The following is a 26,449-nucleotide window of genomic DNA, read 5'->3' as shown; positions in this document are numbered from 1 at the left end:
ATAGACATATATCTGTCTGGCAGCCTGCATGGAGATTTCCAGCTCTCTCTGTCCAGGACAGGAAGCAGTGAGCATGGATCTGTCAATCAGCACCAATCAGCACCTGCAGGAGAATTGGGAGGGTGAATATTAGATACAGCAGAGTGAGAATGGAGGGAGAGTGTGTGAGGTGGAGATTTGCAGCTCTTGGGGAATGAGAGAGGAAATAATGTTCCATAGAAACTAGAACTGTCTGTTCTGAATTTATATCCTGTACTGACAGTGATAACCTTTGTAAACTCCTTTTACAGGATATCAGAAGTTGAGGATTTTACAGACCGAAATCTCAAACCAAACATCACATCAACATCTGACAGAGTCACTCAATTCATCGGGACCTGAATATCTTGGGTCTTTGTATCCAGAAGGAGAAATGTTTCTCTGTTCTATCGGCTTCAGCAGTCTTTAAACATCATTGTGACTGGAACAGGACTCACACACACACACACACACACACACACACACACACACACACACAATCAACTGAGATTTTCCCATGCAGTGACTGTGGAAAGAGCCTCCCAGTTACACAGCCTGAAAAAATATTGCACCATCACAGCAGGGCACTATAATCTTGTTCCGTGTGAGACTTCAACTGATGGTCAAACCTGGAGCAACACAAGGACACCTGCAACATGGAGAAACCGTGGAAATGTGGGGACTGTGGGAAGGGTTGCAAAACCCCCTCTGAGCTGCAAACCCATCGATGTATTCACACTGGAGAGAAGCCGCACACCTGTTCTGTGTGTGGGAAGAGATTCACTCGATTATATCATCTGCAGCGACATCGACTGGTTCACACTGGAGAAAGAGCGTTCATCTGCTTTGAGTGTGGGAACGGATTCGCTCATTTACCCGATCTGCAGAGACACCAGCGCGTTCACACTGGGGAGAGACCATTCATCTGCTTGGTGTGTGGGAAAGGATTTATGCAGTTATCCAATCTGTCAAAACACAAAGTCACTCACAGCAATGAGAAACCCTTTAAATGTTCTGACTGTGGAAGTGGTTTCAAAAGCTCTCGGGAACTGACGATCCACCAGCGGATTCACACTGGGGAGAGACCGTTCAGCTGCTCTCACTGCACAAAGACATTTAGAACATCATCCCACCTGCGGGAGCACCAGCGAATTCACACCAGGGAGAGACCGTTCACCTGCTCTGTGTGTGGGAAGGGATTCACTCATTCATCCAGCCTGCTGAGTCACAATCTCACTCACACCCAGGAGAGACCCTTTAAATGCTCTGACTGTGGCAGTGGTTTCAAAAGTTCTCGGGATCTGGTTATCCACCAGCGCACTCACACTGAGGAGAGACCGTTCAGCTGCTCTCACTGCACAAAGAGATTTAGAACGTCATCCAGCCTGCGGGAGCACCAGCGAGTTCACACTGGGGATAGACCGTTCACCTGCTGTTTGTGTGGGAAGGGATTCACTCAGTCATCCAGCCTGCGGAGACACCAGCGAGTTCACAAGTGATGACAGGGGTTGGATGCTGCTATTAATTACATCCAGGACTGAACCATGTTCATTCTGACAGTTGGTCAATGGGGAGGGTCGGAGGGTTTCTTTCTGCTGGACTGGCCGGTCTCACGACTTTGCTTCTTTGAGCCTGGGAGAGCACATTTCCACTGAAATGATCCACAAAAGCTGATGAAGGACATTTATTTATCCTGGATAATAAATATTTTTCCTACCGCTACAGGTAGATCTGAAATAAATACAGAAAGAACTGCAAAAATGCATTAGGTCTGGCAACATTTATGGAGAGAGAAACAGTGTTAATATTTCACACTACTGGATTGGGAATCAATCTAGTAAACCTCCTCTGAACTGCTTCCATGGTATTTATAAAATGGGACAGCACGGCAGCACAGTGGTTAGCACTGCTGCATCATAACACCAGGGACCCAGGTTCAATTCCAGCCCGGGTCACTGTCTGTGTGGAGTTTGCACATTCTCTGCGTGGGTTTCCTCCGGGTGCTCCGGTTTCCTCCCACAGTCCAAAGATGTGTGGGTTAGGTTGATTGGCCATGATAAATTGACCTTTAGTGTCAGGCGGACTGGCTGGAGTAAATGCATGTGGTTATGGGAATAGGGCCTGGATGGGATGGTGTTTGGTACAGACTCGATGGACAGAACGGCCTCTGTCTGTACTGTAGGGATTCTACGATCCTTTGATTAATAGGAGACAAAAACTGCAGCCACTAGTCAAGATGCAGTTTCAGCAACACCCTGTATAACTGAAGCAGAACATCTTTACTTCAATGTTCAATTTCTCTCAGAATAAAGGATTGCATTCCATATGTAAGAATTTTGAATTGTTTGAACTCAGATTTATGGGGTTCACTTGTTTACAACAACCTCCCTCATCATAACTCACCCAGGTTCCAGTGACTTAACCATATGGCAAGAAAGAACACTTTAAATGGTGAATTCAGAAAGTTTATTCACCATTAAAAATGTAACAAGTCAGAAAGATAAAAAAGCAAAGTATCGATCAACAGTAAAGGAGAAAGCTTAACTTTAACTTCCCTCCATCCCTCTCAGACCAGGACATGAAGTGGTGGCTCTGAAAACACGGATAACTTGTAAAATCAACAGCTCCCAACACATTTCTGTAGGACACAGTGGTTCCCACTGCTGCCTCACAGCGCCAGAGACCCGGGTTTGAGTTCCACCTTGGGTCACTGTCTGTACAGAGTCTGCACATTCCCCCTCTGTGGGTTTTCTCCCACAGACCGAAGGACTTGCTGGTTATACATTGAGCATGCTAAATTCTCCCTCAGTTTACCCGAACAGGCGCCAGAGTGTGGCGACTGGGGGATTTTCAGAGTAACTTCATTGCAGTGTGAATGTGTGACACTAATAAATAAACTTTAAAAAACCTTGAACTTTTAAAAACTTTTGCCAAATTGGTTTCTCGAATCCCCTTTTTTATACTTTCAAAATGTAGAAAGCCCAGCTCAGCCAATTGTTGGGAATTAGCCAATTGGTCTATGACTTGTCAATAATGAAACTGGTTTGGTTTTTAGCGAGTTGCACACATTGTCTGAATTTTAAGACAATTCTTTCTCTCAAACGATATCTCTTAGTGGGGTTGCCTGAGTGTTGACCAATAATTGGTTAACATCAGTCATTCAATGTTGAGACATCTTGATCAGGAGCTGATTCATTCCCTCCAGTCAAGGTTAACAAAGTATTAAAGTTTATTTATTAGTGTCACAAGTAGGCTGACATTAACACTGCAATGAAGTTACTGTGAAAATCCCTTAGTTGCCACACTCTGGCGTCTGATCGGTTACACTGATTGAGAATTTAACCTGGCTAATCCACCTAACCCACACGTCTTTTGGAGTGTGGGAACAAACAGGAGCACCCGGAGGAAACCCATGCAGACACGGGGAGAACGTGCAGACTCCGCATAGTCAGCCAAGCCAGGAATCGAACCCAGGTCCCTGGCACTGTGAGGCAGCAGTGCGAACCTGTGGCACAGCGCCACGCTAACAAGTCTTGTTGTCTGTTTTTTTTTAGTCTGTTGTCCTCAGAAGGGAACATCGTATAACCCCCACAACATTTTTACCGTTCTTAATGTTTATAATTCTGAAAGTTATAAACTTTTGTGTTCAAATTTACATTTCCAGCCTTTCTAACATCTGTATTAATTAATCATTTATTCTTTAATTGTCTCTCAATTCAGGCTGTCCATTTAACTAATCTCCTGCTTTACAATTGTGGGAACTTCAGTCACAGATAAGGTAGTCAAACGTGTTGTTAAAAGCACGATGTTCTTCATATAAATAAATAACAAAGTTTAAAAATCATTGGCAAACAAAAGGAAACAGGAGCATTGGAACCAGCCTGGACTTGCAGACTGAAACCCCACCCAAAGCCCACACGTGCTCAGAAGGGAGAGAGGTTGAGAAGAACACTCTGTAACACTTCTCCCCTTAAATTTCAATCCCCCATTAGGACAGAAACACAACAAAGTAATGTCTTTAACAATACGGAAGTCTGTCAGGAGCTTTGTGGTTACATTGCGACCTGTACAATACCACTGGTAAATCTTGTAATGGTGTTTCTGGAATGGGAGGTGAAGAGGTAGTTTGAGAATCTGTAAATGAACATTCCTCTTCCACTCCCACAGCAGAGTCAACTGGCAAAGCTGGAACCATTTCCTGGTGAACATCCACAGCAGCATGACCCTCTGCCATGTTCTCAGTAATGGTTGCTGACTCTGAAACTGTTCCTGACTCGGGGTCACACCACAAGTGAATATGGTCTTGGTGGCTATGCTTAAAATTTCCACATTTAACTGGTTCCCATTATTCCTCAATTATAAAGCAAAATAGACAAGTTTCTGGGCGATTTAAAAACAAATGAACTGTCTGCCGAAAGGGTTAACCTTTCTACAGAACCTAAAGGGGTGGGGAGTGAGCAGAAAAAACTTGGCACACAATTACATCACTTTACATAATTTTAAAAATCTTCTCTAACAACAAAACAATCTTAATTTTAAACTTCACCTATTATTCTTTTTGTTTTCTTCCTCAACCGAATAATTTTAATTTGATCAGTTTTTGTTAGGGATGGGTAACTTCTGTTCTTTATAAACTGATTCACTCATTTTGTTAGTTCTACATGAGAATTAGAACACAGACTTTATCATCCTTATCCTTTTTCTCCCTTTGCCACCACTCCCTCTGTTTTGCGGGAGGGTCGTGGGGATTCCAGTCAGAACTAATCATTTTATCATAAAAGTGAAATACTGCGGATTCTGGAATCTGAAACAAAAACAGAAAATGCTGGAAAATCTCAGCAGGTTTGACAGCATCTGTGGAGAGAGAATAGAGTCAATGTTTCGAGTCTAGATGACCCTCCATAAGAGCTCTTCTGAAGTGTAATCCAGACTCAAAACATTGGCTCTATTCTCTTATCATTGTATTGATAAGTTTCTTACTGTTAGTTTCCAAATGTCAGGTAAGAGACCTGTCCGGTCCCCACTCGAGCTCTGGTTTTTCACGGGCCATGCTTGGGTAGGATTATAACCATTAGAATCTACTCTCAGACGTCCGCTTTTCAATCCAGTGCTACTTGGAGTATACTGTCACTTCACCAACTATCAGGTCATAAATAAATGATAAAATAATTCAAATAATGCCTGGGAACGCTTTGAACCAACTACCTATCATCGTGTGTTGATTGGTCAGACCCCCTTTTTACAGATTCGAGAATCTCAGCCGCTGAACACCAGCCGGTCCTGGAATAAGTTTAATTCTAACTCATTCTGAGTAAATATTCTCACCAGGTCCTCTGTTGGGGCTCTGCTAAGCAGCTTTAATGGTTCATGATTGCAGAAACTGAGCAGTCACAGGAATGTGGTCAAGATAGTCCAGTCCCATAATGCCTCACATTTAATCTGCAGTCCTTCAATTATAACAGAATATGTGGCTGTATGTCGCTGCCTCGGCCACAATCAGCGCCAACACTGCCTTCCTGAACTGCTACAATGCCGGAGGTGTCGGTACACCCACAGTGCTGTTAGGGAGGGATTTCCAGCTACACATTCCAGACTTTCACTCACTGTTGGTGGATATCAGATTGATATATTCCATTCAACCACACCCAAGGTGAGTTATTGCAATTTCTTTATTGTCCAGGAAAGTATAATCACAATATCTTTAAAACAGAAATTAAACATTCCTATTTAATTTCAGGTATTAACACATTCTGTTAGTTTGTTCTTTATTGTCAATGTCAGGCGGGGGTTGTTCCCCTTGGAGCAAAGGAGGTTGAGGGGAGATTTGATAGAGGTGGACAAGATTCTGACAGGTTTAGATAAGGTGGACAAAGAAAAGCTGTTCCCATTAGCTGATGGGACAAGGACGAAGGGGGTGCAGATTTTGGTTCAGATATGTGGGATGGGGGGTGGAGGGGCGGGGAGGGGGGGCGATGTGAGGAAGAATATTTTGATGCAGCGAATGGTAATGACCTGGAACTCGCTGCCTACGAGGGTGGAGGAAGTGGAGACAATAAACAATTACAAAGGAAATTGGATGAGCATTTGGGGGGCTTTCAAACAGAAATACTGACTAAATATCTCTTAACTACCGAGCACCAGCCACTGGAGGCAAAATCGTGAGACCGACCAGTCCAGCAGAAAGAAACCCTCCGACCCTCCCCATTGACCAACTGTGAGAATGAACAAAATGCAGTCCTGGGTGTAATTGAGAGCAGAAACAATAACAGCAGAATCCAACCTCTGGAATCACTCGTGAATTTGCTGGTGTCTCAGCAGCTGGGACGAAACTCTGAATCCCTTCCCACACTGAGAGCAGGTGAATGGTCTCTCCCCAGTGTGAACTCGCTGGTGTGTCCGCAGGCTGGATGAGTTAGTGAATCACTTCTCACAGTTCGGGCAGGTGAATGGCCTCTCTCCGGTATGAACTCGCTGGTGTGTCCGCAGGCTGGATGAGTTAGTGAATCCCTTCTCACACACAGAGCAGGTGAATGGTCTCTCCCCAGTGTGAACTCGCTGGTGTGTCTGCAGGCTGGAAGAGTTGGTGAATCCTTTCTCACACTGAGGGCAGGTGAACGGCCTCTCTCCGGTATGAACTCGCTGGTGTTACTGCAGGGTGGATAATTGAGTGAATCCCTTCCCACACACAGTGCAGGTGAATGGCCTCTCCCCAGTGTGAACTCGCTGGTGTGTCCGCAGGGTGGATAACTGACGGAATCCCTTCCCACACACAGGGCAGGTGAATGGTCTCTCCCCAGTGTGAACTCGCTGGTGTCTCTGCTGGTTGGATAACTGACTGAATTTCTTCCCACACACGCAGCAGGTGAATGGCTTCTTCCCAGTGTGAACTCGCTGGTGTTTCTGCAGGCTGGATGACTGAGTGAATCCCTTCCCACACACGCAGCAGGTGAATGGCCTCTCCCCAGTGTGAACGAGTTGGTGTGTCCGCAGTTCAGATGACTGAGTGAATCCCTTTCCACACACACAGCAGCTGAAGGGCCTCTCCCCAGTGTGACTGCGTCGATGAATCTCCAGCCGAGATGGGCACATGTATCCCTTCCCACAGTCCCCACATTTCCACGGTTTCCCCATGGTTTGGGTCCTTGTGACTCTGTAGTTTAAACAATCAGTTAAATCTCACACTGACCATGGGTACAATCTCTCCCCGCTGTGAATGCTGCGATGTATTTTCAGGCTGTGTAACTGGTTAAAGCTCTTTCCACACTCAGTGCACTGGAACACTCTCACTCAGGTGTGTGTGTGTGTCTTGGTGCTTTTCCAGTCACACACATGCTTAAAATCTTCAGAAGCTGACAGAACAGAGAAACATTTCCCCTTCTAGATTCAAAGGTCAGTGATATTGAGGTCCCGATGAATTGAGTGATTCTGTCAGATGTTGATGTGACGTTTGGTTTGAGATTTCTGTCTGTAAATTCTCACCTTCTGATATGCTGTAAAAGGAATTTACAAAAGTCATCAGTGTCAGTACAGGATAGAAATTCCGAACAGACAAATCAAGTTTCTAAGGAACATTCTTTTCTCTCTCATTCCCCAAAAGCTGTGAATCTCCATCCCACACACTCTCCCTCCATTCTCACTCTGCTGTATCTAATATTCACCCTCCCAATTCTCCTGAAGGCGCTGATTGGCAGATCCATGCTCACTGCTTCCTGTCCTGGACACATAGAGCTGGAAATCTCCATGCAGGCTGCCAGACAGATATATGTATATATGACTGGACCAAAAATGTATGGATTATATAGACTGGACTCACTTCCTTTCCCTTCAGTGACTAAGGGCGGACAAGTCACCAGGACCCAATGAACTGCACGCTAGCTTTTTAATGGAGGTTGCTGAAGAGATAGTGGAGAATTTTGTTTAAATTTTTTGTAACTTGCTAGATTCCGGGAGAGTATCAGAAGATTGGCAATCGGTCAATGTGACTACCTTGGTCAAAAAGGGAGAAAGGCAGAAGGCAGGGAACTATAGGTCAGTTAATTTAACATCTATTATTGGCAAGATGCTGGAGTCAATAATCAAAGAGCAAATAGCTAATCATTGAGGAAAGCTGAATATAATCAAACCTCGTCAACATGGTTCTAAGAAAGATAAATTATGTTTGACAAATTTGCTTGAATTGTTTGAGGATATAAGAAGGAGGGTAGATCGCGAGAAATCTGTAGTTTATTTAGATATGGCGCCATGGCAGCACAGTGGTTAGCACTGCTGCTTCACAGTGCCAGGGACCCAGGTTCAATCCCGGCCTTGGGTGACAGTCTGTGTGGAGTATGCGCATTCTCGCCATGTCTGTGTGGATTTTTGAGTGCTCCAGGTTCTTCCCACAGTCCAAAGATGTGCGGGTTAGATTGATTGGCCGTGCTAAATTGCCCCTTTGTGTCCCAATAGATGTAGATTAGGTAGATTAGTGGGGTAAAAATGTAGGGCTACAGGGATAGGGCCGGGAAAGATAAGTCGAGAGTTGGGGAAGATGCAATAAAGTCACCCCTCTGTCTTCTAAACCTGGCAAATGGAGTTTAAAGTGGGGAAGTGTGAGGTCATGTATTTCAGTAGGAGGAATCAACAGGGAGATTATCTAAATGGAGAGAGGCTGCCGGTGAGCGAAGTACAGAGGGATCTTGGTATTCTTGTGCATGAATCACAAAAAGCAAGCAGGCAGGTCCCACACGAGTTAAGGAGGAAAATGGCATTTTGGCTTTTATTGCAAAGGGGTTGGAGTTTAAAAACAGGGAGGTTTTGTTGCAACTGTACAGTGTGTTGGTGATGCCTCACCGGGGATAATGCATACAGTTTTGATCCCCTTACCTAAACAAGGATATAGTAATATTGGACATAGTCCAAGGGAAATTCACCAGGCTAATTCCTGGGATAGGAGGGTTGTCCTATCAAGAGGGAGTAAATTGTCAAGGTCTGGTTTCCTTGAGGTTTTCAAGACAAAGGAGTTATTGAAACATATAAGATCCTGAGGGGGCTTGACAGGGTAGCTGGTGACATATTGTCACGAGTGGGAGAGTCTCAAACAAAATAAAGGGTCAGTCATTTAAAACTGAGGTGTGCAGAAATTTCTTCTCACAGAGGATGATGAAGCTCTGGAATTCCCCGCCCCAAAGGGTGGTGGAGGCTGGATCGTTAGAAGTATTTAAAGTGGAGGTGGATACATATTTGATAGATCGGGGAATAGAGGGCTGTGGGGAAATGGCACAGTAAAGGAGTTGAAACCAGCATCAGTCAGCTATGATCGGATTGAATGGCGGGACAGGCTTCAAGGGCCTGGTGGCCGCTCCTGCTTCTATTTCTCATGATCAGTTGCTGCAAGTCAACAATTTCCCCCAGAATGAGAAAATAAATGGAAAGGGGGAGAAAAGAAAGTGTTTTACTCACAGATGTTGAAGACAGAAGGAAGTTTGAGCCTGTCTGAAGCTCAATCTTCATTCAGAGAGAGCAGCAGCTTTGCTGGGCAGGAATGAGCAGCTGAACAAGCTCATTGTGCAACTTCCGCATTCAGACAATAGGGGAGCTCTGATTGGCTGGAGGACCCGAGTACTGCCGATCCTCCAGAGTTCCCATTGGTCACTCCCACGCAGACAGACAATGAGGGGCGGAGCCCCACGTGGGGGTGGGCGGGACTTTGCCCTCCAGCCGCGCTGAGCTGTTGTCCAATGGGAAAGGCTGGAAGACCCGGACAGACAATGGTCAGAGCGCCAGCTGTGTCCCGGGCCCCGCCCCACACCCGCACATGCGCATTCCCCCAAAATCCGCACATGCGCACTTCTGATTCACTTCGGCTCACCAGCTCTGGCCAATGGGAAGACTTGGAGGACCGGAAAGACCGTGGTCCTCCAGCCAATCAGAGCGCGGGCTTTGTGTGAATGAAGATTGAGCTTCAGACAGACTCAAACTTCCTTCAGTCTCAACCTAAAAGAGGCCAACATCTGTGAGTAAAACACTTTCTTTTCTCATTCTGGGGGTAATTGGAGAATTGCAACAACTGAAGGGAAAGGAAGTGAATCCAGGGAGAGTGCAGACTCAGGAAAGGTTGGCCCAGGTCTCTCTCTCTCTCTTAAAGAAATTTAAGAGAAACATAGAAGATAGGAGCAGGAGGAAGCCATTTGGCCCTTCGAGCCTGCTCTGCCATTCATTAAGATCATGGATGATCAAGCAACTCAATAGTCTAATCCTGCTTTCTCCCCATAACCTTTGATCCCATTCGCCCCAAGTGCTATATCTAGCCGCTTTTGAATACATTCAATGTTTTGGCATCAATTACTTCCTGTGGTCATGAATTCCACAGGCTCACCACTCTTTGGGTGAAGAAATGTCTCCTCACCTCTGTCCTAAATGGTCTACCCTGAATCCTCAGACTGTTACCCTTGGTTCTGGACTCCTCCACCATCAGAAACATCCTCCCTGCATCTATCCTGTCTAGATCTGTAAGAATTTTATAAGTCTCTTTGAGATTCCCCCCTCATTCATCTGAACTCCAACGAAAACCATCCTAACCGAGTCAGTCTCTCCTCATACATCAGTCCTGCCATTCCCTGAATCAGCCTGGTAAACATCCTTTGATCCCTCAGCTTGACACATTTATTTGTCTGTCTAAAAGGATGGTCTTTTTTCTAATGTTCACAATTAAAGGGCAGCTTTCCCCAGGAGATGGCTGACATTTACGTTTATATAGGACAGAGATATGTCTAGTGTTGTTATATGGTACCCAGATTAGATATATTATTTATGTTTCTGTAATAAAATACTTTTATTATTATTTCTTGCATTGTAATATAATGCTGTAGCGATGTTATACATTTCCAGTCATAAAGCCATTATAGCACAGAAGGAATCCATTCGGAAACTCGAGTCCATGCTGACTCTCTGTATAACATTCCAGTCCCATTCCCACTCTCTATCCCCATTCTCCTGAAAGTTTATTTCCTTCAAGTGCCCATCCACTTTCATTTTTAAATAGAATCCACAGATATGGATGGAGATTTACAACTTTTTGGAATGAAGTAGGAAAGAATGTTCCATAGAAACTAGAATTGTCTGCTCTGAATTTCTATCCTATACTGACTGTGATGACTTTTGCAAACTCATTTCACAGGACTTCGAACGAGGAATCACAGGCAAAAATCTCAAACGTCACGTCTCGATCTGACAGAGTCATATTCCATGGGAGCTGAATATCATCGGCCTTTGAATCTGGAAGGGGAAATGATTGTCCGGTCTGTTGATTTGAAAAGATTTCAAACATCAGTGTGACTGGAAAAGCACCAACACACTGCCACACTCGAGTGAGAGTCTTCCAGTGCACTGACTAAAGAGCTTTAACCAGTTACACAGCCTGAATAAATATCACACCATTCACAGCAGGGAGAGACGGTACCCGTGTTCTGTGTGTGGACGAGGCTTCAACTGATTGTCCACCCAAGAGAGAGGCAAGGACACCTGCACCATGGAGAAAACATGGAAATGTGGGGACTGTGGGAAGGGATACAGAGCCCTATCTCTGCTGGAAGCTCATCGGCGCAACCACACTGGGGAGAGACCATTCACCTGCTCTCAGTGTGGGGAGGGATTCACTCAGTCATTCAGCCTGCAGTCACACCAGCGAGTTCACACTGGGGAGAGACCGTTCACCTGCTCTCAGTGTGGGAAGGGATTCACTCGGTCATCCAGCCTGCAGAGACACCAGCGAGTTCACACTGGAGAGAGGCCGTTCACCTGCTCTCAATGTGGGGAGGGATTCACTCAGTCATCCCACCTTCAGAGACACCAGCGAGTTCACACTGGGGAGAGGCCATTCACCTGCTCTCAGTGTGGGAAGGGATTCACTCAGTCATCCCACCTGTGGATACACCAGCGAGTTCACACTGGAGAGAGGCCATTCACCTGCTCTCACTGTGGGAAGGGTTTCACTCACTCATCCCACCTGCGGAGACACCAGCGAGTTCACACTGGGGAGAAGCCATTCACCTGCTCTCAGTGTGGGAAGGGATTCACTCGGTCATTCAACCTGCTGACACACCAGCGAGTTCACACTGGGGAGAGACCATTCACCTGCTCTCACTGTGGGAAGGGTTTCAGTCACTCATCCCACCTGCGGAGACACCAGCGAGTTCACACTGGGGAGAAGCCATTCACCTGCTCTCACTGTGGGAAGGGATTCACTCAGTCATCCCAACTGCAGATACATCAGCGAGTTCACACTGGGGAGAGGCCATTCACCTGCTCTCAATGTGGGGATGGATTCACTCAGTCATCCCAGCTGCAGATGCACCAGCGGGTTCACACTGGGGAGAGGCCATTCACCTGCTCTCAATGTGGGAAGGGATTCACTCAGTCATCCAGCCTGCTGACTCACCAGCGAGTTCACACTGGGGAGAGACCGTTCACTTGCTCTCGATGTGGGAAGGGATTCACTCGATTATCCCAGCTGCGGACACACCAGCGAGTCCATACTGGGGAGAGGCCATTCACCTGCCTTCAGTGTGGGAAGGGATTCACTCAGTCATCCAGCCTGTTGAGACACCAGCGAGTTCACACTGGGGAGAGGCCATTCACCTGCTCTCAATGTTGGAAGGGATTTACTCGATTATCCAGCCTGCAGATACACCAGCGAGTTCACACTGGGGAGAGACCATTCACCTGCTCTCAGTGTGGGAAGGGATTCAGAGTTTCATCCCAGCTGCTGAGACACCAACGAGTTCACGAGTGATTCCAGGGGTTGGATTCTGCTGTTATTGTTTCTGCTCTCAATTACATCCAGGACTGCATTTTGTTCATTCTCACAGTTGGTCAATGGGGAGGGTCGGAGGGTTTCTTTCTGCTGGACTGGCTGGTCTCACGACTTTGCCTCCAGTGGGCTGATGCTCTTTGAGTCTTGTTGCGAATACCTGGTTTCAAATTTCACAAGGATCACAGAGTGACAGGGTGTTAGGAAGTTCAGAGTCACTATATTTGTTTGAAACCCCCTCAAATGCCCATCCAAATTCCTTTGTAATTGTTTATTGTCTCCACTTCCTCCACCCTCGTAGGCAGCGAGTTTCAGGTCATTACCATTCGCTGCACCAAAATATTCTTCCTCACATCCCCCCCTGCATCTCTGACTCAAAACCATAAATCTGTGTCCCCCCTCGTCCTTGTCCCATCAGCTAATGGGAACAGCTTTTCTTTGTCCACCTTATCTAAACCTGTCAGAATCTTGTCACCTCTATCAAATCTCCCCTCAACCTCCTTTGCTCCAAGGGGAACAACCCCAGCCTGACATCCCACAATAAAGAACAAACTAACAGAATATGTTAACACCTGAAATCAAATGGGAATGTTTAATTTCTGTTTTAAAGATATTGTAAATATCTTGTCCTGGACAATAAAGGAATTGGAATAACTCACCTTGGGAGTGGTTGAATGGAATATATCAATCTGATATCCACCAACAGTTAGTGAAAGTCTGGAATGTGTAGCTGGAAATCCCTCCCTAACAGCACTGTGGCTGTACTTACACCTCAGGCATTGCAGCAGTTCAGGAAGGCAGTGTTGGGGTTGACCACGGCCGAGGCAGCTACATACAGCCACATATTCTGTTATAATTGAAGGACTGCTGATTGAATGAGAGGCATTATGGGACTGGACTATCTTGACCACATTCCTGTGACTGCTCAGTTTCTGCAATCATGGACCATTAAAGCTGCTTAGCAGAGCCCCAACAGAGGACCTGGTGAGAATATTTACTCAGAATGAGTTGGAATTAAACTAGGGCGGCACGGTGGTACAGTGGTTAGCACTGCTGCCTCACAGGTCCAGGAACCCGGGTTTGATTCCCAGCTCGGGTCACTGTCTGTGTGGAGTTTGCACATTCTCCCCGTGTCTGTGTAGGTTTCCTCCGGGTGCTCCGGTTTCCTCCCACAGTACAAAGAAGTGCGGGTTAGGTGGATTGGCCATGATAAATTGCCCCTTAGTGTCAGGGGGACTAGCCAGGGTAAATGCTGGGGATAGGGTCGGTGGGATTGTGGTTGGTGCAGACTTGATGGGCCGAATGGCCTCCTTCTGCACTGTCGAGTGGCTCTATTCTGTCCCCACAGATGCTGCCAGACCTGCTGAGATTTTCCAGCATTTTCTGTTGTTGTTTCAGATTCCAGCATCCGCAGTATTTTACTTTTATGATAAAATGATTAGTTCTGATTGGAATCCCCACGACCCTCCCACAAAACAGAGGGAGTGGTGACAAAGGGAGAAAAAGGATAAGGATGATAAAGTCTGGGTTCTGATTCTCCAAGCCTATGTAGAATAAACAAAATGAGTGAACCAGTTTATAAAGAACAGAAGTTACCCATCCCTAACAAAAACTGATCAAATTAAAGTAAATAGATTGAGGAATATAACAAAAAAATTAATAGATGAAGTTTAAAATCATTTGTTTTGTTTTAAACTTGTGTAAAGTGATGTAATTGTGTGCCAAGTTTTTTCTGCTCACTCCCCACCCCTTTAGGTTCTGTAGAAAAGTTAACCCTTTCAGCAGACAGTTCATTTCTTTTTAAATCGCCTGAAAACTCGTGTCTATTTTCGTTCATAATTGAAGATTTATGGGAATTGGCTAAGATGGGCTTTTTAACATTTTTAAAGTATAAAAAAGTGATCTTGAGAAGGTAATTTGGTAGAGAGAGGTGGAGAGAGATATGTTTACAGAGAGGTGTGGAGAGCTGTTGGTTTTACAAGTTATCCATGTTTTTGGAGCGGTCACTTCATGTCCTGGTCTGAGAGGGATGGAGAGAAGTCTGTTCAATTGTTAAAGTTAAACTTTCTCCATTAACTGTTAATCGACACTCTGTTTTTTATCTTTCTGACTTGTTACATTTTTAATGATTAATAAACTTTCTGAATTCACCATTTAAAGTGTTCTTTCTTGTGACATGGTCAAGACACTGGAACCTGGTGTGATTTACGATTGGGGAGGTTATTGTAAACAAGAGAACCCCCATAAATCTTAGTTCAAATAAATCAAAGTTCTGACAAATGGAATGTTATCCTTTATTATTCCGGACAAATGTGAGGTAATACATTTTGGAAGGTCTAATACAGATAGGAAATATACAGTAAATGGCAGAACCCTGCAGAGTATTGATAGGCAAAGGGATCTGGGTGTACAGGTACACAGGTCACTGAAAGTGGCAATGCAGATGGAGAAGGTAGTCAAGAAGGCATACGGCATGCTTGCCTTCATCGGCCAGGGCATTGAGTGTAAAAATTGGCAAGTCATGTTGCAGCTTTATAGAACCTTAGTTCGGCCGCACTTGGAATATAGTGTTCAATTCTGGTCGCCACACTACCAGAAGGATGTGGAGGCTTTGGAGAGGGTGCAGAAAGGATTTACCAGGATGTTGTCTGGTATGGAGCGCATTAGCTCTGAGGAGAGGTTGGAGAAACTTGGTTTGTTCTCACTGGAGTGACGGAGGTTGAGGGGAGACCTGATAGAAGTCTACAAGATTATGAGGGGCATGGACAGAGTGGATAGTCAGAAGCTTTTTCCCAGGGTGGAAGAGTCAATTACTCGGGGGCATAGGTTTATGGTGCGAGGTGCAAGGTTTAAAGGAGATGTACAAGGCAGATTTTTTTACAGAGAGTAGTGGGTGCCTGGAACTTGTTGGCGGGGGAGGTAGTGGAAGTGGATACGGTCGTGACTTTTAAGGAGCGTCTTGACAAGTACATGAATAGGATGGGAATAGAGGGATATGGTCCCTGGAAGGGTAGGGGGTTTTAGTTAAGTCGGGCAGCATGGTCGGTGCAGGCTTGGAGGGCCGAAGGGCCTGTTCCTGTGCTGTAATTTTCTTTGTTCTTTGTTCGATTACGAGAGAAATTGAACAGAGAAGTAAAGATGTTCTGCTTCAGTTATACAGGGCGTTGCTGAGACTGCATCTTGAACACTGGGTGCAGCTTTGTCTCCTATTTAAGAAATGATACAAATGCATTGAGAGTGGTTCAGAGGAGGTTTAATAGATTGCTTCCCAATTCTTGACCCTGACAGGATAAATTTTGTCCGATTTTTCTTGTCTTCACCTCTGACAAAGAGTCATCCTGACTCAAAATGTTGTCTCGATTCTCTCTACAGATGCTGTCAGACTTGCTGAGATTGTCCAGCATTTTCTGTTTTTGTTTCCGATTCCAACAACAGCAGAATTTTGCCTTTATACCAGTTCTTGTTGGATAAGGGAATCTAAAGTATCGGGTGTAGAACGGGAATGTGGAACTCTACACAAGTAGATCAGCCATGATGTAAATAAATGCTGGAGCCGACTCAAAGGGCCAGATGGCCGACTTCTGCTCCGATGTCGAATGTTGGTCACAAATTCCTGAGAATTGTGAAACAAGGCTGGAAGATTCGCCTTGCTTGTGTTTGTGGGAAAATGTCCAGGAGAACCATCACTGTGAAGGACAGTTCTGGGATTAAAGGTTGCCAGACTGGAAAAGGAAAACAATGGAAATAAACCCTTGGGGAGGAAAGAATCACTTTGGGCTGGTTTTTGGAGAAAGAGTGTCAACATTCCAAGGCAGGGTAAAATATATCCATTGAGTGGGATATTTAATGGTGTTAAGAGTAAAAGGGCAAAGTTTAATTTTACAGTTGAAGGACTATGTTCCCTATAAAAAAGTGTTTAATCATTGTTGCTTCCAGTTTGTTGGAATAAACATCAGAAAACTTGAAGTTTTGTCGCGTGAATCTTTAATTTGTTTCCTGGGTTTAGAATTCATTTTTTAAAAATTGTTGATCATCAGAGATGTTAACAGTTCATTTAAAGCCACACGTTTCGATTTCCCATTTGAGCCTGGGGCACCTTTCTTGCTCGTGTCAATGACAGCCAGGTGACGGAGCTGAGGGCTGAATTTAGCTGAGAATAACGGGGCCTGCGCTCCAGTTGGGAAACTGCCCTGGGCGTCGCACTAATAGAGAGACAGGAAGGTGCTGGAGGACTGAGTGGGAAATGGGCCTCCAAACAATTGTTATATCAGTCACTCAGAGCTAAAGAGAAACCTGTCTCTTTAAATACAGATACAGGGAAGTGGCTGCACTGAAATCTGTCCCTTTTAACCTGCACAGAAGCAGGAGGCTGAGATTGACAGGCTGCAGGAGGAGTCCATTCAGCCCATTGTGCCCTGCTATCTCTTTGAAAGGACTCTCTGATTCATCCAACTGCTCTGTTCTTTCCCCACAGCCCTGCAAATTCTTCCCTTTCAAGTCTTTACCTTTGGAAAGATACTATTGAATCTGCTTTCAGGCAGATCAGAACAACTCGCTGTGTCAAAAAAATAAAATCTCATCTCCCCCTCTGGCTCCTTTGCCAATTACCTTAGAGGGATCACTTTCTGTTAAAGAGCCTGCCAACCCCTCTCACCCACTTTCCCTAAAGTGCATCAATCTCATCAGGAAAAGTCCAGAACAATCAAATATTTTTACTGATAAAAGTTTATCAATGAAACAGAACATGGTTAAAACAAACAGAAAATGACTTGAGGATCAAAGACAACCAGAGTAAAAGGATGTTCACAATGTTCTGGACACAAATGGTTTCTCTTTAATTCACCTGTAGCCTGTTCCCTGCCCTCTTTGTGGAACACCTCCGCTCAGTCCACAAGCATGACCCTGACCTTCCGCTTGCCATTAGAATTCACCACCTTGCTCTCACACTCACATTTCTGTCCTCGGCCTGCTGCAATGTTCCGGAGAAGCCCAACACAAGCTGGACAAACAGCCCCTCATCTTCCGATGAGGCACTTTACAGCCTTCTGGACTCAGCATTGAGTTCAACAACTTCACCCCCTGAACTTGTTTTCATGTTTTTTTGTTTCAGACAGAGATGTTCATTATTCTGTCCTGAACACTTACTTCTTTACAACAACCATCACCTCGCCTTTTGCTTCTGTTCTACAATGTTTTTCTCCACAGATGCTGCCAGACCTGCTGCATTTTTCCAGTTCTTTCTGCGTTTATTTTAGAGCTGCATGTAGTAGGGGGAAAACACTATTTACTCTCCTGGCGTAAATAAATGTCCTTCATCAGTTTTTATGGATCATTTCAGTGGAAATGTGCTCTCCCAGGCTCAAAGAGCATCAGCCCACTGGAATCAAAGTTGTGAGACCGGCCAGTCCAGCAGAAAGAAACCCTCCGACCCTCCCACTTCACCGACTGTCAAAATGAACATAGTTAAGTCCTGGATGTGATTAACAGCAGCAATAACAGCAGAATCCAACCTCTGTCATCACTTGTGAGCTTACTGGTGTCTCAGCAGGAGGGATGACTGAGTGAATCCCTTTGTGAATCCTTGTGAACTGGTTGGTGTGTCTGCAGGTGGGATGACTGAATGAATCCCTTTCCACACTCAGAGCAGATAAACGGCCTCTCTCCAGTGTGAACTTGCTGGTGACTCTGCAGATAAGATGAAAGAGCGAATCCTTTCCCACACTCAGAGCAGGTGAATGGTCTCTCCCTGGTGTGAACACGTCGGTGTGCCTGCAGGTTAGCTGAACGAGTGAATCCCTTCCCACACTCAGAGCAGGTGAACGGCCTCTCCCCGGTGTGAACTTGCTGGTGATTCTGCAGGTCGGATAACTGAATGAATCCCCTGCCACACTCGGAACAGGTAAATGGCCTCTCCCTGGTGTGAACCTCCTGATGTGACACTAGGTGGGATGATTGAATAAAACGCCTCCCACACTCGGAGCAGACGAATGGCCTCTCCCTGCTGTGAACTCCCTGGTGTGACATTAGGTGTGACGATTGGATAAAACGTTTCCCACATTCGGGGCAGCTGAATGGCCTCTCCCTTGTGTGGGTTCCTTTGTGTGTCACTAGGTGTGATAACTGAATAAAACGCTTCCCACACTCAGAGCAGGGGAACGGCCTCTCCCTCCTGTGGACTCCCTGGTGAATCACTAGGTGTGATAATTGAATAAAACACTTCCCGCACTCAGAGCAGTTGAAAGGCCTCTCCTTAGTGTGGGCTCGCTGGTGTATCTGCAAGTGAGATGACTGAGTGAAACCCTTTCCACAGTCGGAGCAGGTGAATGGTCGCTCTCCGGTGTGGATTTGTTGGTGATTCAAAAGTTCAGATGAATGATTGAATTGCTTCCCACACTCAGAGCAGTTGAACGGTTTTTCCACCAGTGTGAACTTGCTGGTGTGTCAGCAGGTGGGATAACTGAGTGAATCCCTTCCCACAATCAGAGCAGGTGTACGGCCTCTCCCTACTGTGAACTGCTTGGTGATTCCACAGGTCGGCTGCCTGGAGAAAACCCTTCCCACACTCGGAGCAGATGAAGGGCCTCTCCCCAGTGTGGCTGCATTGATGAATCTTCAGGGCAGATGGGGAGCAGTCTCCTTCCCCACACTTGGAGCAGGGGAACAGTCTCTCCCCAGTGCGAATATGTTGATGAGTTTGCAGTGCAGACGGGATATGGAATTCCTTACCACAATCCTCATCTTTCCCCGGTTTCTCCATGGTGTGGATGTCCTTGTGTCTTTCCAGGTTTAACAATCAGTTAAATCCTCATCCACACATAGAGCATGTGCACTGTCTGTCCCCGCTGTAAATGATGTGATATTTTTGCAGTCTGTGTAACTGGTCTTTTGACAGTCAGTGTACTGGACACTCTCACTCAGTTCTGTGTTCCTTGGTGCCTTTCCAGTCACACTGATGTGACAGAAAAAACAGATAAATATTTCTTCTTCTAGATTCAAGGTCTGATGATATTCAGGTTCTGATAATTTGAGTGACTCTATTAAGCCTTAACATGTTTTGAGATAGCTGGCAGCAAATCTTCCCCTTATAACTTCCTGTAAAATGAGTTTACAAAAGTCATCACTGTCAGTATCAAACAGAAATTCAGAATAGACAATTCTAGTTTCTGTGGAACATTTCTTCCTTTCTCGTTCCTCTGGATCTGTACATCTCCATCCCACACCCTATCCCTGTCTCCTCACTCTGCTGTATGTATAATACACCCTTCCAATTCTCCTGAAGGTGTTGATTCATGCTGATCAACAAATCCATGCTCACTGCTTCTTCTCCAGCACTGAGATATCTTCATGCAGGCTGCCAGTCTAAATGCCGAAATATACTTAGTGAAGTAAAATGTATGTAACATAGGGGACCAGTTTAATAATTAGAAGTACAGCAAGGCTATGAGATAGAACATTATTTCGACAGTGAACGTTCTTGAATATCAATTGTTTGGCTATGAGGGCGGTACATTTTGATACATTCAATATTTCAAAATGAAATTAGATGAGCAGTCAAAATAGACTGGCAGGGGAACAGGGATACAGACGGGATGAGGAGCATATCAGCCATGATTGAATGGCGGAGCGGACTCAATGGGCCAAATAGCCTAATTATGCTCCTCTATCTTATGAACTTAAGGGGGAATGGGACTGACTGGTTGGCTCTACAGAGAGTTAGCATGGACTTGAGTTGCTGAATGGACTCCTTGTGTGATATAATAACCCGATTACTGAAAATAAACTACTTAGTTACAGTATTACCAAAACTAAAAATAATAAAAAATGAACTTTATTACTGGACCATGCATAATATATCTAATTTGTACCATATTACAAGACTGCACACATCTCTGTCCTATATTAATTTACTGCCCCTTAAATTTCAGCTATTTCCGAGGGAAATCACCCCTTTAAATTGTGAACATTAGGAAAGTGACCATCCTCTTAACCAGACAAATAAATGTGACAAGTTGAGGAAGCAAAGGATGGCAATGTCTTTAAGAGGGAGAGAGATACCTGGGCCAACCTTTCCAGAGTCTGCAGCTCCCTGAATTCACTTCCTTTCCCTTCAGTTGCTGCAAGTCACCAATTTAACCCCAGAATGAGAAGAAAAAGGAGAGAAGAAAACAAAGTGTTTTACTGACAGATGTTGACGACAGGAGGAGGTTTCAGTCTGTCTGAAATCCAATCTGCATTGTCACAAAGCCCGCACTCTGATTGGCTGGAGGACCAGTGTCCTTCCGGTCCTCCAATTCCTCCCATTGGTCAATGCCCCTCATGAAGACAGTGGTGCAGCGGAAGTGAGTGGGAGACACTTTGACCCCGGATCGCTCGAAGTTATTGGCCAATGGGAAACGCTATCCTCCGCACATGCGCAGAACTTCTCTGGGTTAATCATGCGCAGTCCCACCCGGCGAATAGAGCGATTTCTCCAGCGCGGGGGATTGTGGGAGCTGCGGCCGCCATTACTCGGCCGGAGCCCAGTCTCCAAACACCTGGGACTGCGATGGATGGGATGGGATGGGGAGGAGGCGAAGTGACCCCATCCGGATATAATGTACATCTGGGTAGTCACTGGAATTGATAGCGACGCCACCTTAGCAAAGTTCAGGTGGAAAAATTTAGACACCTGGGTGACATATTGGGGAGTGGAATAGCTCAATGTGAAACTGAACCCCAGAGTCAGCAGTGTCCTTGGGGGAGAACTGGGGAAAAATAAGGAGGATGGTCAAAAGAATTAGGCTTACAATTGATAGGGAGGAGGCAGATGCTTAAAGTTTGAAATTTGATTAGATTTGATTTATTATTGTCACATGTATTGGTAGACAGTGCGACATATTGTTTCTTGTACGTTTTACTGACAAAGAGAAGGAAAGAGGAGGGTGCAGAATGGAGTATGACAGTCATAGCTAGGATATAGAGAAAGATCAAATTAATGTGAGGTAGGTCCACTCAAAAGTTTGATGGCCGCAGGGAAGAAGCTATTCTTGATTTGGTTATACATGTTCTCAGACCTTTATATCTTTTTCCTGATGGAAGAAGGTGGAAGAAAGAATGTCCAGGTCTTTGATTATGCTGGCTGCTTTTCTAAGACAATGGGAAATGTAGACAGAGTCAATGGATAGGAGGCTGGTTTGCATGATGGATTAGGTCATTCATGACCCTTTGTAGTTTCTTGTGGTCTTGGACAGAGCAGGAGCAATATCAAGTTGTGATACAACCAGAAAGAATGCTTTCCAGAAAGGGAGGAGAATGTTACGTGACAACCAGAATATCAGTTTCAAATTTCTATCCTGTGCTTACATTCATTGCTTTGATAGATGTTTTTATTTACAAGGGATTAGAATGGAAGGATTTTCAGTCAGAAACATCTTGATTCATTTGGACACGACTATCATCAGTGATCAAATGTCAGAGGAACACTGATGCCCTGTTCAAAAAGATTTCAATCATCAGTGCGAATGGAAAAGTTGTGTGATGCACATTCCCAAGAGAGAGAGAGAGATTTCCAGGAAAAGAGACATAAGAATATATGAACAAATGAACTATGAGCAGGCCACTCAGGCCGTTTCAGTGCTCAGCGCCGACAACTGCCAGTTTCCAGATGCAATTTTACAACTCATCCGCTTCATCCTGGACCACAATGTCTTCACCTTCAACAACCAGTTCTTCATTCAGACACACGGAACAGCCATGGGGACCAAATTCGCACCTCAATATGCCAACATCTTCATGCACAGGTTCAAACAAGACATCTTCACCGCACAGGACCTTCAACCGATGCTATACACTAGATACATTGATGACATTTTCTTCCTTTGGACTCATGGTGAACAATCACTGAGACAACTATATGATGACATCAACAAGTTCCATCCCACTATCAGACTCACCATGGACTACTCTCCGGAATCGGTTGCATTCTTGGACACACACATCTCCATTAAGGACGGTCACCTCAGCACCTCACTATACCGCAAGCCCATGGATAACCTCACGATGCTCCACTTCTCCAGCTTCCACCCTAAACACGTTAAAGAAGCCATCCCCTACGGACAAGCCCTCCGTATACACAGGATCTGCTCGGATGAGGAGGATCGCAACAGACACCTCCAGGCGCTGAAAGATGCCCTCATAAAGAACAGGATATGGCGCTCAACTCATCGATCAACAGTTCCGACGTGCCACAGCGATAAACCGCACCGACCTCCTCAGAAGACAAACACGGGACATGGTGGATAGAATACCCTTTGTCGTCCAGTACTTCCCCAGAGCGGAGAAGCTACGGCATCTCCTCTGGAGCCTTCAACATGTCATTGATGAAGACGAAGGTTTGTGACAAATCCCCACATTAACATGGTCAATTCCCCCATATTTCTGTGCTTGTGTCTCCAATTGGGCCCCCAGACTGCCATCATTTCCATCCACTAATGGAAATGTTCATATATTTGGCATGGTGTGACAGCCCTATGGCTGTAAAATGGTAGATCCTCTGGCTCAGTGTGAGCTGTGACTTGGTGGATGGGCTATGAATGTGATATAAATACAGCCTTACAGATGATGCATTTCGTCCAAGTCAACTTGACAGTCAAATGATGAGGGCTGAATGGACTCCCCGAACTCTCTCGTTGCATATTGTTCTTATTGAATGGGATCATACCTATCCAAGCAGTGTAAAAAAAAGGAAACAACAGGAAACAAGTAGCCAGAGTCAATCTTGGTCCAGAGGAAGCTCACTTCAAAAGCAACTAACTTGTGTTAATATTAAAAACATTTGCCACATATTGTTTGACACAAAACTGATTCAGTTTAATTTTATCCAGAACATTAACACCTATTACCGAGCTGCAGTTTATGAACACCAGCAGAATAGGACCCTAATGAATGTTGTTCAGTCCTGGGTGTGATTAACAGCAAACTCTAACTCCTGCCTTCACTTATGAATTCGCTGATGCGTCAGCAGGTTGGATTTCCGAGTGAATCCCTTCCCACACTTGGAGCAGGTGAATGGTTTCTCCCCAGTGTGAACTCGCTGGTGTTCAATTAGTATCGACGATCGACTGAACCCAGTCCCACATTGAGAGCACATGAATGGCCTCTCGTCAGTGTGAACACGTTGGTGGGACCTCAGATCTCCAGATCGTTTGTAGCACTTCCCACAGTCTGGGCATTTGAAAGGTCTCTCCTCAGTGTGAACCCGCTGGTGAGCCATGAGTTGGGAGGACTGAGTGAATCCCTTCCCACAATTGGAGCAGGTGAACGGTCTCTCCCCAGTGTGAATTCGCTGGTGTTCAGTGAGATGGGATGATTGCCTGAATCCAATTGCACAGTGAGAGCATCTGAACGGTCTCTTGTCACTGTGAACATGCTGATGGGATTTCAGTTCTCCAGAACTTTTATAGTAATTCCCACAGTCTGGGCACTTGAAAGGTCTCTCTCCAGAGTGAACCCGCTGGTGCACCATGAGTTGGGATGACCGACTAAATCCCTTCCCACACTCCGTGCAGGTGAATGGCCTTTTCCCAGTGTGAATTCGCTGGTGTTCAGTGAGTTGAGATGATTGCCTGAACCCAGTCCCGCAGTGAGAGCACCTGAACGGTCTCTCCTCAGTGTGAACACGTTGGTGGTACGTCAGTTCCCAAGAACTTTTATAGCCCTTTCCACATTCTGCACAGTAAAAAGGTCTTTCCTCAGTGTGAACTTGCTGATGGCGTGTCAGTTCCCGGGAACTTTTAAAGCACTTCCCACATGCTGGACATTTAAAAGGTCTCTTGTCAGTGTGAACTCGCTGGTGTGATAGCAGGTTGCTTGTGTGAATGAATCCCTTCCCACACTGGGAGCAGGTGAATGGCCTCTCCCCGGTGTGAACTCTCTGGTGTACCAGCAGATTGGAGGACTGAGTGAATCCCTTCCCACATTTGGAGCAGGTGAATGGTCTCTCTCCAGTGTGAACTTGCCGGTGTCTCAGCAGGTTGAACGACTGAGTGAATCCTTTCCCACACACAGAGCAGGTGAACGGCCTCTCCCCAGCATGAACTCGCTGGTGAATTTCCAGTTCAGATGGGGAATAGAATCCTTCCTCGCAGTCCCCACATTTCAACGGCTTCTCTTCAGTGTGACGGCACTTGTGGTTCGTGGGGTCAGATGATTCATACACAGAACACGCGTACAGATTCTCCCCACTGCAATCGATGCTTTTTTCTTCCATGTTCAAAATCCAATCATGATACAATGGTTACAATAAATTGGGCGACTCCATCAGATCCTGATGTGATGTTCGCTTTGTGTTTCCCGACTGAAAATCCTCCTCTTCTAATACCCTGTGAAATTGATTTAAATGGAAAAAAGGCAGTGAGAGAGAACCCACAGAAACACAAAGGCAGGTTGTGAAATTGAGCTGAATGAATCTGGTCATTTGTGGGGCCGGCACTGGGAAAAAGTTACCAGGGAAACTGCCGGATTGTCAGTGGGCGGCACGGGGGCGCAGTGATCAGCACTGCTACCTCACAGCGCCAGGGACCCGTGTTTGATTCCCAGCTTGGGTCACTGTCTGTGTGGAGTTTGTACGCTCTCCCTGTGTCTGCGTGGGTTTCCTCCGGGTGCTCCGGTTTCCTCCCACAGTCCGAAAGACATGCTGGTTAGGTGCATTGACCCGAACAGGTGCTGGATTGTGGCAACTAGGGGAATTTCACAGCAACTTCATTGATGTGTTAATGTAAGCCTACTTGTGACTAATAAATTTTTAACTTTAAAAAAACCCAACTGATTCACTAATGTCCTTCAGGGAAGGAAACCTGCTCCCTGGTCAGGGGTGACACAAGACTCTGGACAATCTGGGAGAAGAGATCGAGGGGGAAGAGGCAGAGAGACAGAAGTAGGAGAGGGTGAGACAGAATTGGGCAGCACAGGAAAAAAGGAATTTCAAATATTTCAAACTCCCACAACCTCGACCACCTCGATGGAGCAACGAAGCAGGTGTATGGGAACACCATCATCTCCAAGTTCCTTTTCAACTCACACACCATCCTGACGTGTCTGACATCCAGTACTGGATGAACAGAAACTTCTTCCAATTGAATATTAAGAACCAAGCCGTTGTCTTCAGTCCTCACAACAGACTCCACTCTCTCTCCCTGGCAACTGTCTGAGGCTGAACCAGACTTCTCACAACCTCAGTGTCCTGTCTCATCCCAAACTGAGCTTCCAGCCACATATCCTCATCATCACCCAGAATGTCTATTTCCACCTCAGTAACATCGCCCGAGTCTCAAATCATCTTGTTCAGAAACTCTCATCCATTCCTTTGTTACCTCTGGACTTAACTCTCCCAGAGCACTCTTTGCTGGCCTCCCACATTCAGCCTCCCTGCAATCCTCAGGTCATCCAAAACTCTGCTGTCTGTGTAATTATTCAAGACTTGTTCACCCATCACCCCTGTGCTCACTGACCTATAAAGGTTCCTGTTTAAGAACCACTAACATTTTAAAACTCCCGTTCTTGTTTCCAAATTTCTCCATGACTGCGACCACTCCTCTCTCTGTAATATCCTTCAGTCACACAATTCTCCATCATCGATGCTCGCCCCTAATTCCAGCCTCTCTTCAG

The 26,449-nt window shown here is 45.6% G+C and overlaps 3 protein-coding genes and 1 pseudogene across 3 annotated transcripts in view; 2 read left to right on the top strand and 2 right to left on the bottom strand.

Annotated features, from left to right (window-relative positions):
- LOC144484333 (uncharacterized) overlaps positions 1-1,517 on the top strand; it is a 71,952-nt gene extending 70,435 nt beyond the window's left edge. Inside the window, 1 exon segment of the mRNA XM_078202872.1 lies at positions 1,419-1,517. Within this exon segment, the coding sequence (XP_078058998.1) occupies positions 1,419-1,517 (99 nt within the window).
- A 10,007-nt stretch (positions 1,518-11,524) lies between these two features.
- LOC144484332 (uncharacterized) lies at positions 11,525-12,787 on the top strand. Its single transcript, XM_078202871.1, has one exon. It carries the CDS (start codon positions 11,525-11,527, stop codon positions 12,785-12,787), a length of 1,263 nt encoding a protein of 420 aa, XP_078058997.1.
- Positions 12,788-18,346: 5,559 nt separating this feature from the next.
- On the bottom strand, positions 18,347-19,562 carry LOC144484330 (uncharacterized; annotated as a pseudogene).
- Positions 19,563-23,722: 4,160 nt separating this feature from the next.
- Positions 23,723-26,449, bottom strand: part of LOC144484306 (uncharacterized) — a 31,082-nt gene continuing 28,355 nt past the window's right edge. Inside the window, exon 5 of the mRNA XM_078202841.1 lies at positions 23,723-24,884. Within this exon, the coding sequence (XP_078058967.1) occupies positions 23,778-24,884 (1,107 nt within the window). The 3' untranslated portion in view covers positions 23,723-23,777. The remainder of the gene's footprint in view (positions 24,885-26,449) is intronic.

Source organism: Mustelus asterias, unplaced genomic scaffold, assembly GCF_964213995.1.
Source record: "Mustelus asterias unplaced genomic scaffold, sMusAst1.hap1.1 HAP1_SCAFFOLD_100, whole genome shotgun sequence".
Classification (NCBI taxonomy): Eukaryota; Metazoa; Chordata; class Chondrichthyes; order Carcharhiniformes; family Triakidae; genus Mustelus; species Mustelus asterias.
The sequence above is the reverse complement of the archived record's forward strand: the minus strand, read 5'-3'. Positions and strand labels throughout refer to the sequence as shown.

What these genes read in the sequence shown, in the direction of transcription:
- LOC144484332 (XM_078202871.1), top strand. Translation starts at nt 11,525, where the DNA reads ATGGAGAAAACATGGAAATGTGGGGACTGTGGGAAGGGATACAGAGCC.